At 38.3% G+C, this 21,159-nt stretch overlaps 1 protein-coding gene across 1 annotated transcript; it reads right to left on the bottom strand.

Moving 5' to 3' along the window:
• Positions 1-4,500: 4,500 nt before the first annotated feature.
• LOC129757172 (UDP-glycosyltransferase UGT5-like) lies at positions 4,501-18,474 on the bottom strand. The gene is made up of 3 exons (XM_055754303.1): positions 17,920-18,474; positions 17,232-17,815; positions 4,501-5,308 (listed from the first exon to the last, which is right to left on the bottom strand). The coding sequence occupies exons 1-3, from the start codon at positions 18,167-18,169 to the stop codon at positions 4,577-4,579; spliced, it is 1,566 nt and encodes a 521-aa protein (XP_055610278.1). The 5' UTR covers positions 18,170-18,474; the 3' UTR covers positions 4,501-4,576.
• Positions 18,475-21,159: the final 2,685 nt, after the last annotated feature.

Raw genomic sequence — 21,159 nt, 5'->3', positions numbered from 1 at the left:
AACGTTGAGAGTATTGGTGAACTTCTCGCAAAACTGACTTTTTTCTCAGGGCGACTCCGTCCCTTTTTCGAGCGAACCTAGGTTGCCTCTCGAGCAATAAATGAGCACGATGACAGCAGTTAGAGCGAACCTAGGTTGCCTCTAGTTTGCCTCCAGGTGAAAAAAAATACGGTATAAGAGTGTGTGAAAAGGTTTATGCATTTTCCCACTTTCAAAGTTTTGCATATCGATCTTCGGAGCAAAGGGTGTATATTGTACAACAAAGTTTTTGGGGAGTAATTTCAAATTATGGCTTCAGTTTTTTCAGAGAATTTCAATGGAACCTGATAAACTTAAAACAGTTTTTGTGGGGCTCATATTGTGCTACTTGAATCCACTAAAAACGTTTTGTTTACTTTGGCTTTCATCCCCTTTTCAAGTGTTTGTGCTGATTTGTCATTTTTTCATTTTTCGTATTTTTTGTCATAGTTCTTTTAGTTGTTTATCAGATTCTTAGTCATAGTGTTTTTATAAACAAATTTGTCATACTAAATTTACAACAGTTTTGTTATATTTATCCATCATTGTGTCTTATTTTTAGAACATAGGTCAAATTCTTGTATCATTTTTCCACCGCTTTTTCAGATTTTTTATATATTTGTTAATTTTTTTGTCAGTGTCTGATATTTTTCATCTACTCTTTGAGCCATTTCACTCATGTTGTTGGGGTTTCATACGATTTTTTCTTTATTAAAAGCATTTTGAACAAGTGGAAGCGGCTTCTGCTCATTGAGCCCTTTCACCCAATATCCATATTGTGAAGGTTTCAAGCGATTTTGAGACCCTTGCAGCAGATGGCGTCGGACAACAAAATTCAACTTCTATCCGTTCATCCCCTTTTGTGAGGTTATCTAAAAAAAAATCTCATCGTTTTAAAGTAATGTGTAAGGCCAATAGAAAATCAATTCAATTAAATGTTATTTTTGAGCCTAAAACTTTTGCTGAAACAAAATTTCCTCTGAAAAAATGCGTTTTTTATAATTTTTCAATCATAAAGTCACTAATATCAACAATACAATGTTATGCATTCCGAGATATTTAAATCTGAGTACAAGTACTTTTTTTATTTGAAAATTTCATATTTGGAGCACAACTCTGAAACTGTTTTACTGCGTTTTTTTTTTAATTTTCATTTTAGAATTCAGCGCCCGATTTCAAAAATATAGGTAGGGGAGATGAGGGCATAACGAGTCCCCGAGGCATAATGAGAACTACGCTTTTCTACGAAAGTGCGTATTTTCTAAAATAAATTTTCATGAGGATTTGTTTCGTACTTCCTATAGTATTAATTTTTCACAAAAAATGGAATCTCCTTATCATCTTTACAGAGATATTTAAAAAAAAACTAGCTTGGTTCTCAAGTTACGAAAATATTATAATTTTTGAGCACCACGAAATAAGCTCTTATGATCTTAAAATAACCTTGATCTTTAATGTACGCACTGCAACATGATGTACACATTGTTTCTCAATTTTTACCATCATAAAATTTTTGATTTTTCACTTTTATCAATTTTAAAACACGTTTTTACTTAAATTTTTTGACCAGGGGCATATAGAGCACCATATTATCGAGGCATAATGAGCATTTTCTGCCGTATAATCTAGCAGCGAATTAAAATTGATTTATAGCGCCACACCTTGACTAGTTTTCATCCAACGATTTAGCCTATTGGTAAGGTGTCGTAGAGGTAATCAAAAGACTAGAGTTAGATTTCTGTTCGAGGTGATTTTTTTTCATTTACATTTCATGATAGATTTTTTTATTGTTACATAATACGGCTAGTAGCATCATCCTCCGAACAAAGCACTTAATGTATGAGCGTGCGTGAATTGTTTGTATTCTACAAACAGACCTAGATTATTTTGTTATTGCTTTGTTTGATGAATCTACGACTCACCTGACTTCATCGAATTGAATTCGCTGCTAGATTCCCCGGCAAAAACGCACATCTTGCTCTGATTAATGGTGCTCATACTGCCTCAGGGGGGGTCTCATTATGCCTCCACAGTGGCTGGTTTTCAGCTTTTGGCAAAATTTTTTAAAATGCATTTTTTAACGTTTTCATCTAGTTTTTCACGTTTCAGCCCGTTAGGGAATAGGCTTTTCAAGTGTCTGAACACGAAACAATAATGTAACCTCCATATTATAGCTATTTTCTATGGTTAAATAACCGTTTTCCTTAAGGTGGCCATTATGCCCCCATCTCCCCTAGGTCAATAAAATTCACAATTTTTTTTAAAAAATTCTGTAAACTAGTGTAATTAATTACTGAAATACAGACTATTGTTTTTGTACCAATTCTTTTTGAAGCAAGCTTTGAGAACAAAATCACGATAAAAAAACAGAATTATTTTTATTACCAGCTGTGCTCTGTAAAACTGAGCATTCCTTTAAAATAATCTCTTAAAGGGGTCTTAATTAATTCATTTGAATAAAAAAACTGCATCATATTTCAGAGAATGTCCAGATGAGTTCTACTTATTGGAAGACATCTTGTGTTAAGTGTTGCTTCGTCTCTGACTGAGGTCGGTTTTTGAAATACACCTTAAATCAAAAATAAAAAATAAAACAGTTGACAGCAGACATATTTTGACATTTCCTATTTTGTATTTTCTATGAAAATCGGTTCAAACGTTTTGATTCTATAACCGAAAAGATTTCGGGTCGAAATAAAACTAATCGGCTAATTACCCTTTTTCTAGATAAACAGATAACCTTTTTTTATTTAAAAAAAAAAACACAAAGACACTCCGTCTGTCTGTTGTAACTTTTTTCTCAGAGGCAGGGATGATAAATGTTACAAATGTCGTTTGACTGTCACACGGAAAAAAGTCGCAGTCATCGGAACGGACGGTCATGTAGCTGTCATGTCTTTGTTCCTTTTTGCAAATGTCATTCCAAAAGAATGTTACTCGAAAAAAAGTCGAATGACATTCGAAAAAATGTCACAACTTGCTTTAAGATCGGGACGGTTATGGAAAAATAGTCATATGAAAGTTGGCGATAGCTAGAATGACATTCTTTTTTGGGAATATTACGGCGACATAGACATTTAAATGTCACGAACTCTCAATCGTAACATTAATTGAAATGTTATAATAGCGCCAGCACTAAATTTCACTTCGGAAGTCCGGACTTCCGACTTCCGAAAGACTTCCTACAAAGAGAAATGAAGTACTAGATTGTCGGAAGTCCGTGTTTTGTTGCCAATTCACCAGCGACGTTTCTAAAAATTTTATTTAAATTCACAATATGAATTTGACCGACGCGACCGCGACTGAAATTAAACCATAGGATTTAGATCTATTGGATTAGTAGATGAATCGAATATTCGGGGAGATTAAACGCGAAATTAATTAATGATGATTAATGGCACAAGTACCACGAGGAATTATTTTGGTTCCGATTTCAACTTGCGATCCCTCTAGTGAAAGGGTTTGACTTTTAGGAGACGAAAAATAGTGTCGCAAGTTCGCTGGTACAAACGAATAGTTTTAGTACCGGTAGAACTTATTTCTACCAGTACTAAAACTAGTAGCTTGTACTAGCGAACTCGCGACACTAGTTTTCGTCACCTAAAAGTCAAACCCTTTCACTTGACCGGTCGAATGTAGAAATCGGAGCTGAACTAATTTCTCGAGGTACTAACACTTGTAGCTTGTACTTACTAACTCGCGACACTAGTTTTCGTCGCGTTCAAGTCAAACCCTTTCACTAGAGGGGTCGCAAGTAGAAATCGGAGCCTAATTTCTCGCGGTATTTGTGCCATTAATCATCATCAATTTGTTTTATTTTCGAGTTTAATCTCTCTAAAGATACGTCAACTGATTAATATACGCGTTTTGGATAGGTATCTTATTTTATTTTTTGCGATCAATGAACTTCATAACAGTCGAAAAAAGGACATTTTAACATGATTTTGATGACATTCACAACTACTAAAATCCACGAATTTCATTGCGACATTCCTAGAACCAATCGAACCATGAAACCAATCTCTTAGGAATGTTATGGGAAATGTCTTGCGACTGTTACGAGTTTGAATTACATCTCAATCACATTCTCAAGCCTGTTCAGAAGTCAACATTATTTGTGGTTTTCATGAAAGTTGATAATTTATTTCAATTAAATATTTAAGATTTATGGTTTTTTCTATTTTTTTTTAAATAAATTTTTGAATCTAAACCCTTTATAAGGTCATGTATATGTTTTTTTTAATCTCAAAAAGTAAAGCTGTTTGAGAAAAACTGAATGTGTATTTGAATTCGGCATACCTAAATTAGCTAAACTCAGGTCTGAAGCTCTTGGCGCATCGAAAAAAAGGTTTATTTGACCTGTTCTTTGACCTGTGTTTTTTGAACCGCAGTAGTATGATCCTTAAAAGTGAATTTGAAAAATCGATGGATGATGTGAATAGTCAATGAAGTTAAGCCATTTAAAGGAGTAATTTCTTTAGTTATTATTGACAGAATTTATTTACATATACAGTATAGTACCGTACATAACTATACGAAATTAACCTATCTAAATAAATCAATCATTCTTTTTTGTCGTTTTTGCAACTGGATGTGAGCCAACCATTCTGAAGATCTTCCTCGCCAAATACCGAACAGATGCAAGCATAAGTAGGGCCATTAATAGCATTGTTCCGTAAACATCCAACGTGCTACGCGCGACGAACGAAAGCTCAACGGCAGCCGAATGCAGCTGTGGGGCGCCACCATGTCTGATAACGTAATCCACCCAGTAGACGGTCGTCTGAGCTGGCGTCATCGGCTTATCTCGGTACCGGTCGGAAATCAGCTGAGCATTCTTTGCATATGCCGGATCATTAAGGACTTTTTCTATCGCCTGGTGGATCAAATCCTCGTTCAAATCTTCGTACTCAATGGAGATTCCGTAGCCAGTCCTTTCAGCTCTAGCCATGTTGAGTCGTTGATCCCCGTAGATTGGAACACCGATCATGGGTTTGCCGTGAAACAAGGATTCCGTCGATCCTAACAGACCTCCATGAGTGATGAAAAGTTTCACATTAGGATGCGCTAGAATGTCGTTCTGAGGCATCCACTTTCTAATTTGAACATTTTCCGGTTTATTTGGAAGGCTGACGTTTTCGTACTTCCAGAGAACGTTTTGCTTCAGCCGGGCAAAGGCATTGATGAAGGCGTTTCGTTTTTCTTCCGGGAAGTTGCTACCCTTCAACATCGAGCCCATGCTGAAGTAAATCACGCCATTCTTGGAGTTCTGGATAAAGGATTCGAGGTCCTGGAAAGGGAAAAATATTTATTAAAAATACTACAGTGGTATGACTTATAACCTTAAGTACGTAGATTAATACCAGGTCAAAAGTTCTGATGAAGAAAATTCGAATAAGTATTGAACTTTGCCGTCATTTTGAAATTCAGAATGGCGACTTCAGTTTATCCTCAAGAAGAGATATAACATTTGGAGTAACATTAAACCTTTGGTATCGTATTGAGTGAAAGGACTCAACGAGGTGGTAAGACGTAGATATGAGGCGGGAGACGGCGAGGTTAGCCGTTCTCGTAAGATTTAGGGTGTTACACGTGAGAAGATGAGTGTTGAGACGTGATGAGGCGAAGTGTGTCATATACATGATAAGTAGAACGTGAGACCTGAGACATTGGAAGTGAGCTGAGAGACATAAGTTGCGAAAAAGTGAGATGTTAAGGAAGTGAGACGAGAGACGTATAACCAAAATTCGCATAGTTACTTAATCGTGTGCATTCAAAGTTCACATTTGGCTGAGTAAAAGGTACTCGAGAGGAAAAACAAAAATTTTTCGAAAATGCTCAATTTAGACTTCTTAACGAACCAGGAAAGTCCATAGAAGTATCATAGAACATTTTTGTGCGTTCTAAGCGATTTAAAAAATTTGAAAATTATATTGAAATATCGTGCTTTCTAATGAACCCTTTACGAACTATTTAGTTCCATGCGGAACTTCCAACGAACTTTTAAGTTCCATATGGAACTTCTAATGAACTTTTTAGTTCCATGCAGAACTTTTATAGACTTTGTGTGTTGTCCGAGTTGTGTCGATATTTTTCACATGATTTTTTCACATTCGCTTAGGATTTTTTTTAAAGCCTTTCTTAATTGGTGACGGTTCAATCTGTCAGGTTCATTAAGATGTTTTCTCAAAAAAAAAAAATTATTTTCCCCTACGTCGATGGTGAATTGGACAATGGGGGCAGGGGAAAACATAAAAAAAGTTAAAATTTTTTTGAAAATGTGTATTTATTAGCGATATTCAAAGTTTTTAAATTTAAATAACTTATAAGTATTCACTATCAGTCTACATTTCATAGTTTATACGTTTTCCGCATTAGTAGAAACATAGTAATTCCGACTCCGTCCCTTCTTATTTTCCTTCTCGATAAAAGCAACTCTCACAGAAACAGCATCGACACATCCTAGTACATTACAACAAACAGTTGGTATCAAGGGCAAGTTGTCGCGACGGGAAATTCATCGATGGACTCTTTTAAAATGTGGGTCGATTGAACTCATATTATTCAATGTTGAATTCGAAGATTTCCCGTAAAAGCGTGCAATTCTGATAATTTTCTTAAGTTTTGTTTTCTGGTTTCAGCCAATCTGAAATGAACAGATATTTTCTGTTTAAAAACATAAAAAACGAGAAGCAAATTTTAACTTCCTCCTATTGAATCCGTTTCTGCAGCTCTTTGAAATTGGATTGTAACGGAAATTGCAACGGCATGTTGACGGCCCTCATATTTAGGTATATTCCTTTCTTGAACTGCAAATACAATGAGATACAAATATCACAAAAAAAAACTAACATTTCGTTCGCGCACTTACGTTTAATTGCAAATGTTGCGGGTTCGACACGGGAAAAATTGATTACCCACACGGTGATCTTGATTCATGGTTTGCAAATTTGAAAGCAAGGATATTTTTTTCGTACGGCGGCTCTTGTTTACAACTTCTGGTTGTTTACCATTTTTCATCCCGCCTACTTTTAAAAGGATAACCCGTAGATTATTTCAAATAGATGTTTCAAATACCATTAAATCAGAAAACAGCCATGGTACAAAGGTAAGGTGCTCAGCTTTCACCCCGCAGGTTCAAGTTCAAATCTATATGCAGGAAAATTTTTCAAGTAAGTTTAAAATTAACGAAAATAGAATCAAATATAAATAAACAATAAAGATAAAGCAAATCAGAATTCAAAGCAAGAAAAACGGATTAAAATCGCTTTTTATTTTTGCATGATTTTTTTTCAAATTTTTATTTAAAGCTGATTAGCCTTCTACTCAGCTTTGTTTATGGGACTTGAAAGTATCAATAAGAACTTAAAATTTTGGCTGAGTAGAACGCTATAAAGCCTTCAATCAGGGCTGAGTAAGCTTCTAAGAGACCATTCTATGGAACTTTTGGTTACTTGGGGTAAGATGTTAGTCTTGAGACGCGTGATGGAAAATAAGGGAAGTTAAGATTATAGATAAGACTCGGGAAGTAGTGATATAAGATACAAGATGTGAGATGGAAGAAGAAATACGTGAAATGTGAGAAAGTGAGATATAAGACATGAATAGTAAATCGTGAAACGCAAAATTCTGTGGCGTGAAACGTGAAACAGAGGAAGGTGAAGTGAGACGTGAAACGTGATAATGAAAGACGTGAGACGTAAGATTTGAGATGCGATATGTGAGACGTGAGAAAGTGATATGTAAGTAGTATGAAAGCAATTAATGGGAAAGGTTTAGTCAAGGGCAAACCGAACATTTCGCTAAGTAGTTAAAAAAGTCAAAGTTAAAAAACGGCCAGATTAAAAACAGGTCTGATCGGATACAAAAAATATCACAGAAAAATAGCCTTTAAAGAAAAATTTGAATGTCATTAGCATACATTTACAATCCACATGCTCGTTCACTTTTAATTAACTTGACCGCTCATTTAAGAAAACTTTTGTTACAATTTAACCTAAGGTAACTGAAGACTGCAGATTCAATCGAAAACTTCGCAAAAGACTGGAAAAAGTGTTTAAAAACTCGACCATTGGTCTATGATTGACTGGAATCCTTTTTTTTTCTTCACTGTAAAAGAAGACTATGGGAACATAAAAGTGAAAAAAAAAATTGGTCCTAAATTGTGTCCTATCTCAACCTCCACGTGGTACCGGCTAGGATGCGAGTAAACTAAGCGGAGATCTGGTACCCAACCCCGGTGGATGCTTTGGTCGCAAGCAGACTGAGAAGGTGTCCGCACTCTCCAGTTAAGGGGCGGCTCAAACAACGTTTGTCAGGCAGCGAGCGGCTGATTTTATGAAATGCGGTTCCCGCCAGCTAAGTCCAAGATGGCAGCCCCATCACGGGATAAGGACCTTAGGCTAACAACCTATTGCTCCCCAATTATAAAATTGTTACGGAATCCGAAAAAAATGACCGACTTGGAACTTTGGCGACGACTTTTAGCATGAAAACACGGACACGAATTGGAACATGGAACGTTTCAATCCTTTCCCAACAAGGCAAGCTGGCTCAACTTGCTAGAGAAGCTAGCCGCCTCAAGCTAGAAATTCTGGGACTGAGCGGAGTTGGTTGACCTAACACTGGAGAACACAAGACACAAGTCCGGGCAAGTCCTGATACTCTGGCATACGTGGAGAAAACGCAACCCGGAAACGAGAAGTTGGTTTACTGTTAAGCCCGCAGGCCCATGCGGCGCTCTTTAGAAGGGAACCGATAAACGAAAGAATAATCGTAGCCAGATTTAGAACACTGGTAAGTAACCATACAATGGTCTAGTGTTATGCGCCAACAAACGTTGCCGATTTGCAGGAGAAAGAGCTGTTTTACAGCCAACTGAACAGCGTTTAAATGTGTTAAATGTTAAACGCATTAAATGTGTTACGGATCTGCGAATTCAACAGATGATGCTACCGAGTTCTGTTTGAAATTTGAAAAAAAAGGAAAAAATTTGTGTCAGTAGACATTATCAAAACTTTTACCTCAGGCAGCGCTTTCGGTTCCTTCATTTGAATGCCTCCGACTTCAATCATATTCGGCGCGTAAGGATGCGGATAGCTCAAACTGAAATGCTGATTCAACAACACCAAGCTCGTACTTTTCACCACCGCGGCCAGTGATTGAGAAGCATTGGGGAAAAAGCTTGCATACATCTCCTGCTGACGCGGAAGGAAGATGTTCCTGTAGTAAAAACTTTCGATATTCCACAGTGCCGCATTAACGAAACGCTCCCAAAATGTCATCCGATCCGTATAGCTTAGGAACACGTGCGGTATCTGTGCGTACGGATATGGAGTTCCCACCAGCTCATTAGTCCACATGGTAGCTCCGAAGGGCGAGAACACTATCAACGGGGCCTTGTAGTGATCCGCGAAACCATAAAGCGCTTCACTTACAAAACATTCGCTGATAACGGCGTCGTATGACCGGTTGACTTGAAGCAATTCTTTTACTTTCGGATGCGACATCAGCAAGGCCGATAAACTTGGCCCTATCTTGGTGTACAAATCGTAGAGCACCCTCAGGTACGGATGATTACGGTACCGGAACAAATTGGGGGTGGATCCTGAAAAGGGATCGGATTCAAACGATCAAACACAATTTCATACCAGATCGAATGAGATTTTTTCCAGAAATTATTAAAATATTTTCGAACCGAACGTAATTGTTACCTCCTTTATCAAACACCAAATCTTTCACGACGATACACTCGTAATTGCTGGGCGCTTCCTTCGGACAGTGAGCACCAATAACTGTTACATCGTGTCCAGCTTGATTCAGGGCACTCATAATGCCTTCACCGATTACATAGTGGGACCATCCCGTTGAGGGTAGAATTCCCAAAATTTTTGCACCCCCTGTCGACCGCAAAAGTGCAGCTAACAAGGCGACCGTCAAAAGCATTCTAGATCGACCTAACATCTCGCTAGTTGAAATCACACGGCTGGTTCACTATTAATAATACACCGGCATGGAATGTATTGCTATGCTAAACGGGTTTTCTTCTCGGAACGGAACGAAATGGCACATTTCAAATCCAACTAATTTTGGAAGCTATTAGCTGAAAATTTTATCAGTTGATAAGATTTGTGTTCTTCGAGTGATTTGCTACAAAAATTAAACAAACATTTACGCATGAAACTCAACGGACGACTGCTACGCCAGCTTGTAGGTAAACTATTGCGTTAGGTACCTACTCACATCTGTATTGAATTTTGTTTCGCGGTTAGATCGCTGTCTCTTATCACGCAGCAAGGGGCGCAATGAATGTCCGAGTCCAATCACAAATTTAGCGCAATTTCAAAGAATTTCACGTATGTCTAAAAGTTAAGTTTTTTAACATTTCTTTTATCTTCTTTATTCAATAAAATCTGGATATTTAAGACGGTGACCTTCTGGAAAAAAAATCAGATAAGATAAAAGAACAGTAACTTTGTCGTATTTGCGAAAAAAATGCTTTCATCAAACTTATGACAGCTACTTTTACCTACCTATAAATTTCTGATAACTGCGTTACTGTTAAAGCTTGCTTCATTTAGAATTGGAACAAACTTTTGATGATATTGTGGCGCTCCTGGTGGACGGATTTGGAAGTTCTTAGAGCCTACGTGTCGGGAATTTTGTCAGCTCCACGTATGTATTTATGACATTCCGCATATCGACTGTGCTTTGTAAACAATCAACAATTGTGCACAGATATTTAGAAATTCCATTGTGGACTGCAGCTAAACAGCTGAAATTACCCAGAAATACTTTATGGCGCGTTATCAAATGGTATAAGGAAACATTGACGACGATTCGGAAGCCTACAGCCAATCGTCGGAGTGGAACTGTCGACCGGAAACTGCGTGGTAAGATTTTGAAGAAGATTAAAAGGAATTCCAATCTGTCGGACCGTGATTTGGCCAGAAAATTCGGGTCTGCACATACATATTATCGTGAGGAGAATTCGACTCCGGGAAGGAATCATGTCGTATCGAACTAGCAAAAAGCTAAATCGGACCATTAAACAGAATATTGTGACCAAAATCCGTGCTCGGAAGCTATACGACCAGTTCGACGGGTGTCTCTTGATGGACGATGAAACCTATGTCAAGGCTGACTTCGGGCAAATCCCAGGTCAAAAATTTTACTTGGCAGCGGCTCGTGGGAATGTTCCAATTGAATATAAATTTGCACGGAAATTTAAGATTTGGCAGGGCATTTGCAGGTGTGGCAAAAAACAATAGTTTTCGTTACAAATAACAGGCGAACACGAAATTATTGCGAAACATTCAACAGGGTATAACTTTTTTACCATTGGGTAAGAATCAACCAAATTTTGCACACTTTCTCATTGATGTGTATTGTTTACATGCTGTCAAACTCGATGTCGTGTTTTTCAATTCAACGAAAATGGAGGTGAATCAACGCAAGTCGAGAAAACAAATTCTTTCCAAACACCTGGAATTTTCTGACCTGTCGCACCGGCAGTTGGGAAAAATATTGAACATTCACCATTCAACCGTCTCCAGAATGTGGGAGCGGTTCCAGGAGCAGTTGACGTTGAACCACGGCAAAGGGCTGGAAGAAAACCGGGACCGGAGAACAAAAAGACGGAGGGAAAGGAGAACCGGATGATTAAAGCAAATCCCAACGTCTCAAGCCGTGATTTGGCTAAAAAGATCGGCATGTCGCAGAGCTACGTCCGGAATGCAAAGAAGAGAGCTGGACTACATACATACAAGGTAGAGAAATTCCCGAATCGCGATGAGCGGCAACAATTAGGATATATTGACAGTTCTACACGAACACCACTTTAACAGAAGGCCTCAGCCCTAACCTCAAACCATGGGAGAACAGAATCGATTTTTGAGAAGGGCGCACGATAAACGCGATTTTCCGGTACTAAAATCGACAAATTCGCCCTGTGGAAAAGTGATACACAGATGTTCGTGTTTTGATTTTTTTTGGGTGTTCAGGGCTGCCAAGTGCATTGATATTTGGAAAACGATGATTATGCCATTAAAAGCATCGTTATTGAAAAACCTGTTCCTGAGTACTGAGAATTTGCAACTTACCCGTAGATTTATATTCGAATGTGAAATTAAACGCATCATTTATCTGAACGAAAGAACAACTTACTGTATCGCACACTTAAGTGAAGAAGCGAATTATGTGGATTTGTTTAAAATAGTCAGAGCCGCAGAGCATGCAGGCGATTATTTTCAAATTCAACAAATACGGGGCTTTCACTTGTTTGTAACAGTGAATGATTTTGCATTCGTTTAGAATTTAGAAACAACTCATTTTTAATCTACCGAGCAGTACATGAAAATATATTTCAGATGTTTTCAATTCACCTTGAACATTCATTAGCAAAAGATAGCTTGTCTTCATCCATTTATGGACGCCCCGTGATAAATTCAAACGTTTAGCTGTTGATAATTAAAAAATTTAATCAATTCAGAAATATTATAATTAGTTTAAAACTAGCAAATACTGATTTTAGTAACGCACCTAGCATCACTGGTGAGGCCACCAGCAAATTAAAATTTGAGGTTATGGCTGAGGCCAATTTTTCGTCAATACTATCGTCCGTATATACCCTTATAGACGGCTAAAACTCTGGCACGAAAGCTCTAATAGAAGATGCTGACAAAATATGGCTACTGTGTGATGGACGACGAAACGTATATAAAAGCCGATTTTAGGCAAATTCCGGGTTTGGAGTTTTTCACCGGCCAGATTTGGCATCATGCCACTATTCTAAAATTGTCCTGGAGTGGTATGAGGCCAATTCTGTCCATTTTGTTCCAAAGGACATGAACCTGTCAAACCGTCCGGAACTGTGCCCGGTGGAGCAATACTGGGCAATAATATAGCGGGAACTTCGGAAGAGCAAGAAGACATTCAAAGACGAGAAGAACATGTTAAGAAAATGGAAAAAAAACTGAAAAACTGGTACCAGATGACAATGTTAAGACTTTGATGGAGGAGGACAGCGAGCAAAAATCCGTTCAATTTTGCACTCAAGGCTCCATCGACTAATTTTTGTTTTGATTTTGAAGTAATTGTATGTACAAAACTACCCTGAAATTTTGGTTTGATTCTAAACATTTTAAGAAAATTGGCATGACATTTTCGGTGTAGCAATAATTTCGTGTTCGCCCCCGACAATGACGTCGGAAACATACCAAAAAGAGTTTCTCCAAAAACGAATTTTGCCGTTCATTAGATCCCACGACCATCCCATAATGTTTTGGCCAGATTTGGCAAGCTGACATTACAGTAAAGTTGTTCAAGAATGGTTTAGCAGAGAAAGATTCTTCAGTTTGTTCCGATAAACCTTAACCCACCCAACTGCCACCAGTTCCGTTCCATTGAGAAATACTAGGCAATCATGAAGAGGAGACTCAAGGTAAAGGGAAAGGTTGTCAAAGACATCAATCAGATGAAGATCTGGTGGAATAAAATAGCTAAAACGATGGACGAACAAGGTGTTCGCCGCCTAATGAGCCGTGTTACCAGAAAAAAAATCGAGAATTCCTTCGAAACCGTAACGAATAATTTCATTCGTATTTTTTCTATAAATATTATATACCTATTACAAGTGTATAAAAAATTTATCTTGAATCCAAAAATAAATAACTTAAATACAGGAAATTTTTTTCGTTCCAATTCTATCTGAAACTAGCTTTAGTGAGAAGTGTAGACATGAGTTATAAGATGTGAGATGGGAGAAGTAATACGTGAAATGTGAGCAAGTGAGATATGAGATATGAATAGTATGTCATGAAATGCAAGACCTGTGACTTGAGACGTGAAACATAGGAGTGTGAAGTGAGACGTAAGAAAACGAAGTTGAAGTAAGACGTGAAATGTGAGAATGTAAGACGTAAGACGTAAGATTTGAGTTGTGATACGTGACACGTGAGAAAGTGATATGTAAGAAGCGAAAAGTAAGACAGTAAACGTGAGATTCTATCTCTAGGCGGTTTTGAAACGCAACACTCAGTTTTTACTCGTTGAGCCCTTTCTAAGCCACCACGGCTTTATCAGAGAACAACGGCCACTCTGAGTAAGGTAAATAGAAATTAGCTGCAGCATTTTTACAGCATTTTTGCAGCATTTTTTCACTTTTCGACAAAAACTGAGCAGTGTTTGAATGGAGTTGTAATCCTTTAAGATAAAAATTCATGCCGGAACCAAACAAAATTAACAAAACTATAAGGGTAAATACGGACAATAGTATTGGCGAAAAATTGGCCTCAGCCATAACCTCAAATATTGATTCGCTGGTGGCCTCGCCAGTGATGCTAGGAGTGTTTCTAGAATCAGTATTTGCTTGTTTTAAACTCATAATATTTCTGAATTGATTAAAGTGTTTAACTATCAACAGCTAAGCGTTTGAATTCATTACGGGTCGTCCCTAAATGGATGAAGATAAGCCATCTTTTGCAAACGTATATTTTCAAGGTGAATTCAAAACATTTGGAATATATTTTCATGTACTGCTTGGTAGATTAAAAGAGAGTTGTTTCCAACTTCTAAACGAATGCAAAATCATTCACAGTTACAAACAAATAAATTAATGAAAGCCCCGTCTATGTTGACTTTAAAAAAAAATCGCCTACATGCTCTGATTATTTTAAACATATCCACATTATTCGCTACTTAATTTAAGTGTGCGATACAGACAGTTGTTATTTCGTTCAGATAAATGATGCGTTGAATTTCATATTCGAATAGAAATCTACGGGAAAGTGGCAAATTCTCAGTACTCATGAAAAGATTTTTCAATAACAATGCAATTAAAAAAATAAAATCATTATCCAAATATCAATGCACTTGGCACCCCTGAACACCCAAAAAAAACCAAAACACGAACACAGATGTATGTATGTGACTTGTTTTGCCCAATTCACATGAGTGAACTATATGTACTCATTAACGAACTTGAAAGTTGCAAAAGTGATTTATACGTACGTTATACGGGACTTAAGTCGCATAAAGGGCACAAAAGTGCTCAAAACGGGATTTGGTAAGTCACAAAAATTGCATTGATGTGCTTTCAGAATCAAATCACCACTTCGAGTTTTAGTTTCAGTTAGAACAACATCTAGGCGTGGCTTTGTGGTAGCATGTTCGATTCTTACCTTGAAGGTCGGGGTTCGATCCCCAAGTCGGGCAAGTTTTTTTTTCAATAAGTAATTTGGTAATTGAGTGACCATTCTGATGCGATATATGTAGGAAATGTAGGATAGAAGTAATTGAGCAATTTGTCGAGTTTCTAATTCGGCGCGTGGCATCATGGTGGCACCATGTACAGAACATAGTAAATAATCAAAGGAAGGTGATATAAACAGAAGCCAAGGGTGCAGTTGAGATAGAGAGAGATTTTTTGCTCATTATGCGATTTTTTGGAAGCTGAATTAAAAGGTCGCTGGAAGCTGAATAGGAGATCATTAAGACTTGTTCTGGAACTTGAAAGTATCAATAAGAACTTAAATTTTTGGCAGCATAGAACGTACTTCATATCAATGATGGAGCCGAGTAAGCGTTTTTGTACCTATTTTAGGGGACTTTTGGTTGCTTGGGTTGTATCAACATTCAGGAGATCAAACGATGATTGGACTGTTGACTCCATACCCATACCAATTGAAAGAGTGAAAAATTTCACATATTTAGGACTCAACATCGAAAATAGACCAACATGGACCAAGCACATAGAGAAATTACATAAAGAAGTACAACGTGTGGTTTATTGTGGAAAATCAAGAGATTTGTACCACGGAAACATTTAGGTATGATGTACCAACCATACGTCCAATCAAAGCTGCAATATCAAGTTTTTATCAGGGGTGCATCAGCGGATATCCATTTGAAAAAACTCCTAGCTGCGCAAAATCGGTGCTTGTAAGCTGTCTACAACCGGCCTAGGATGTACCCTACACGCGTCCTATACTCAGAAGCTTTAAACTCAACGCTCCCAATAAAGCTTTGGGAGAACTTAAAGCAACCTCGATCGTTCACTCGCATTTCTATGACCACAATGTTGTGTACGAACAACCAAGCCACGAATACACACTTCGTAACCAGGCCGCCCTGACAATTGATCGACCGCCTACTGAAATGGCTCTAAAATCATATTACAATAATCTTTCTGGAATTCTCAGGGAAGAAATGAACATCAAGAAATTTAAAACAATGCTGAAGCAATACACAAGAACCAAGATAGAAAGTTACTTGAACTAATAAGCTCTTATGTTGAAGTACCCGATGACTCATTACTGTGAGCCATAGCCGATAAACGCTTCCTTCAAAGAGATTTATCTCGCTGGAATCAATGTGAAATACGCACTTCCCATCATTCACATGTCCAGAATTGCCAACACCTAACGTATAAGCTGTTTTTATAAGCTTTACAATGTTTGTATATCTTTTTCGTGTCCGCCCAACCGCCACCGCCTCTAACCGTCGTCAGCCTCTAATCACCACCAACATAATTAACACTTGACAACCAAACATCCGGGCAAATTTGGTCAAAACCTAGTAACTACTCAACAAAAATCATTAAAAAAAATGAAAAACATGTTTTTTGTCAAAACTCAACAGCAGATTTCAAATTGTTTTTTAGGCTTCCAAAAAACCGTTCATAATTATTTTTATAAATCATGCTCGAAAAAATTCGCTTTGGACGCAAACATGAAAAATAAATTCAAAACATAATCTGCAACCTTCCACTAGGTGCAAACTCAGAACCGAAGTATAATCTTTGGGCTAGAGTGGAACTGCGTATTTCCATATTTCTAGCGTGCGCCTTCATTGTGTCATATGAAAGTCCTGAGGTTTCACAGAAAACGGATATAAAATTTGTACTTCACATCTAGAATCTGTTATCCATACAACAAATATTCTAAATGAAAAAAAAGTTGTGACTTGTAGTTTATGTTAATTTTTGTATTTTTTCTTTGTAATAAAACTATTTGTTAACATTTTGTTTCATGAGATGTAATGAGAGCGCACGCGAGATATACTCAACTGATTTATTTCAAATTGAGGAATATCAGTTAACAATATGTGATTACGGATCTGCGAATTCAACAGATGATGTTACCGAGCTCTGTTTGAAATTTATTTAAAAAAAAAATGCAAACATTTGTGTCAATAAACGTTATCAAACCTTTTACCTCAGGCAGCGCTTTCGGTTCCTTCATTTGAATACCTCCGACTTCAATCATATTCGGCGCGTAAGGATGCGGATAGCTCAAACTAAAATGCTGGTTCAACAACACCAAGCTCGTACTTTTCATCACCTCGGCCAGTGATTGAGAAGCATTGGGGAAAAAGCTAGCATACATCTCCTGCTGACTCGGAAGGAAGATATTCCTATAGTAAAAGCTATCGATATTCCACAGTGCCGTATTGACGAAACGCTCCCAAAATGTCATCCGATCTGTATAGCTTAGGAACACGTGCGGTATCTGTGCGTACGGATATGGAGTTCCCACCAGCTCGTTAGTCCACATGGAGGCTCCGAAGGGCGAGAACACTATCAACGGGGCCTTGTAGTGATCCGCGAAACCATAAAGCGCTTCACTTACGAAACATTCGCTGATAACGGCGTCGTATGACCGGTTGGCTTGAAGTAATTCTTTTACTTTCGGATGCGACATCAACAAGGTCGATAAAGTTGGCCCTATCATGGTGTACAAATCGTAGAGCACCTTCAGGTACGGATCGTTGCGGTACTGGAACAAATTGGGGGTGGATCCTGGAAAGGGATCGGATTCAAACGATCAAACTCAATTTCAAACTAAATCGTATGAAATTTTCCCGGGAATATTAAAAACTCTTCGAACCGAACGTAATCGTTACCTCCTTTATCAAACACCAAATCTTTCACGACGATACACTCGTAATTGCTGGGAGCATCCTTCGGACAGTGAGCACCAATAACTGTTACATCGTGTCCAGCTTGATTCAGGGCACTCATAATGCCCTCACCGATTACATAGTGGGACCATCCCGTTGAGGGTAGAATTCCCAAAATTTTTGCACCCCCTGTCGACCGCAAAAGTGCAGCTAACAAGGCGACCGTCAAAAGCACTCTTGATCGACCTAACATCTCGCTAGTTGAAATCACACTGCAGATTCACAAGAGCCTGTTCTAATTGCCACTTTCATCTTCCGCTGACTAAATATAATACACCGGCATGGAATGTATTGCTATGCTAAACGGTTTTTCTTCTCGAAACGAAACGAGATGGCACGTTTCCAATCGAACTAATTTTGGAAGACAATTCATTCATCGAAATGACGAATCCCACAATTGTAGACTAAACCTCTTAGCTGAAAATTTGTGGTAATGATTGTCGCGCTGTTATCAATTGCCAAGATTTGTATTCCGTTGTTTCTTTCTTCGAGTGATTTGCTAAAAAATTTAAACAAACATTTACGCAAGAAACTCAACGGACGACCGCGACGCCAGCTTGTAGGTAAACTGTTGCGGTAGGTACTCACATGTAGGTATTGTATTTTGTCTCGCGGTTAGATCGCAGTCCCTTATCACGCAGCGAGGAGCGTGATGAATGTCCGAGTCCAATCACAAATTTAAAGTCTGCTTTATTTAATATTGGAACAAATTCTTTTGCTCATTGTGGCGCTCCTAGTGGACGGATATGGAAACTTTTTTCACCCACGTGTCGGGAAATTCATTACCTTTCACCATGTATTTATGTCATTACACCAAACGATAGCATTTTGTAAACAACTGCCATGGAAGCCGAACGGAGAGATCAAATTGTGCACAGTTTTCTTGAAAATCCATTGTTGTCGGCATCGAAGCTAGCTAAACAGCTTAAAATGCCCAGAAATACCGTATGGCGTGTTATCAAGCAGTACAAGGAAACATTGACGACGGCTCGGAAGCCGCATTCGAAGCGTCGGAATGGAACTGTCGACCGGAAACTGCGTGGGAAAGTCATCAAGGCCGTCAAGAGGAATCCCAATCTTTCAGACCGCGATTTGGCCAATAAGTTCCAGGCCGCTCACAGTACGGTGCGACGAATTCGTCTCCGGGAAGGAATAAGGTCATTCCGAGCCAGCAAACAGCCAAATCGGACGCTGAAGCAAAACAATGTGGCCAGAATCCGTGCTCGAAAGCTGTACGACCAAGTGCTGACCAAGTTCGACGGATGTAAAGTCTGCTTCATTTAATATTGGAACACAAACAATTGCGTGTAGTTCAGTCATTTATTAACGAATTCATAATTTGTTTTTCATACAAATGTAGCATTTTCTTTACTCTTTCATAAAAAAAAATTAAAAAAATTATTCATTGCTGTTTCGAAGAAATTCTCGTACTCGTACTCGTAAGAAAACTGTGCACAATTTGATCTCTCCGTTCGGCTTCCATGGCGGTTGTTTACAAAATGCTATCGTTTGGTGTTATGACATAAAAACATGGTGAAAGGTAATGAATTTCCCGACACGTGGGTGAAAAAAGTTTCCAAATCCGTCCACTAGGAGCGCCACAATGAGCAAAAGAATTTGTTCCAATATTAAATGAAGCAGACTTTAGCACGTACGTACACGGTGCATTTCAAAGAACTTCAAGTATGTCTTAAAGCTCATTTTCCAACATTATTTTTATCTTTCATCACACAATATAAAATCTGGATATTGAAGACGGTGACACTCTGGAAAAAAATCCTATAAGATGAAAGACCAGTAACGAGCTCTTTCTTAACAAAATTCCATAAAACATTGTTATTGTTAAGATTAAACGGATTTTTTTTTTCAATTCACTAGCTCTCCTGTCAACTCCGTTTAGCCAGCTTTTTTTAATTTCTCATTAAACAGCCAAAAAAACCACATAAATTAATTTCGATGGTACGGTTTAATTCAAGTATCATAAATTCAAGATCGAGAAAGAAGTCATTAATTTCATTTTATTGACAATATAAATAAAAAGTGAATTTTGAGAATGAAAGACCGTAATCAGACGATCGGGGATCGAGTCCCGCCACCTCTCTTGCCCACTTAAAGGGTGATACGGTCAAAATTTGGTCAATATCAACTATCGTATCGTTCTACAACCGGGCATCGAGCCAAAAAACGAGCCGGACTATCGACTTACAAGAAGGTAGTGACTCCAAATCGCGATGATAAACAAAATACGACGGCCAAAGCGCGATCCCGGAGGCTGTTTACGACGATGCTGACGAAGTTTGACTGCGTGGTAATAGACGACGAAACCTACGTCAAAGCCGACTACAAGCAGCTTCCAGGACAGGAGTTTTATACGGCAAAACGGAAGGAGAAAGGCAGATATTTTCAAGCACATGAAACTGTCAAAGTTCGCGAAGAAATATCTGGTTTGGCAAGCCATCTTTACCTGTGGCTTGAAAAGCAGCATTTCCATAGCTTCCGGGACTGTCAACCAAGAAATTTACGTGAAAGAGTGTTTGAATAAACGTCTGCTGCCTTTCCTGAAGAAACACGGTTGTTCCGTACTGTTTTGGCCAGATTTGGCATCTTGCCATTACGGTTAAAAGGCCATGGAGTGGTACGCCGCCAACAACGTGCAGGTGGTTCCCAAGGACAAGAACCCTCCCAACACGCCAGAGCTCTGCCCAATTGAGAAATACTGCGCTATTGTCAAGCGGAACCTAAAGAAGACCAAAAGAACTGCTAATGACGAGCAGCAGTTCAAGGCAAACTGGCTTTCTGCGGCGAAGAAGGTGGACAAGGTGGCTGTACAAAATCTGATGGCAGGGGTTTAGCGTAAAGCCCGGCAATTCGGATTTGGAAAAGCGGAAGCCTAACTGAATATTTTTCCTGAATTTTATACTAATTAAACATGAAAAAGAAATTTAATTTGATTTTTTAAATGAACGATTTCACCGATTTACACGCGTTTTCCCTTGACTAAATTTTGACCGTATCACCCTTTACTATAATCGAACCAATAAGAAACATTCCTCGTAGCCAAATACACTCCCATGCCAAATTTGGATCCATTTGCATGATCAGTTCTCGAATTATTCAAACATGTTTCTTTTGTTTGAAAGTCCCCTTCCCTTCTTTTAGAAAGGCGGAGATGTCCCAAACTGT

Source organism: Uranotaenia lowii, chromosome 3 (assembly GCF_029784155.1).
Source record: "Uranotaenia lowii strain MFRU-FL chromosome 3, ASM2978415v1, whole genome shotgun sequence".
Taxonomy (NCBI): Eukaryota; Metazoa; Arthropoda; class Insecta; order Diptera; family Culicidae; genus Uranotaenia; species Uranotaenia lowii.
The sequence above is the reverse complement of the archived record's forward strand: the minus strand, read 5'-3'. Positions and strand labels throughout refer to the sequence as shown.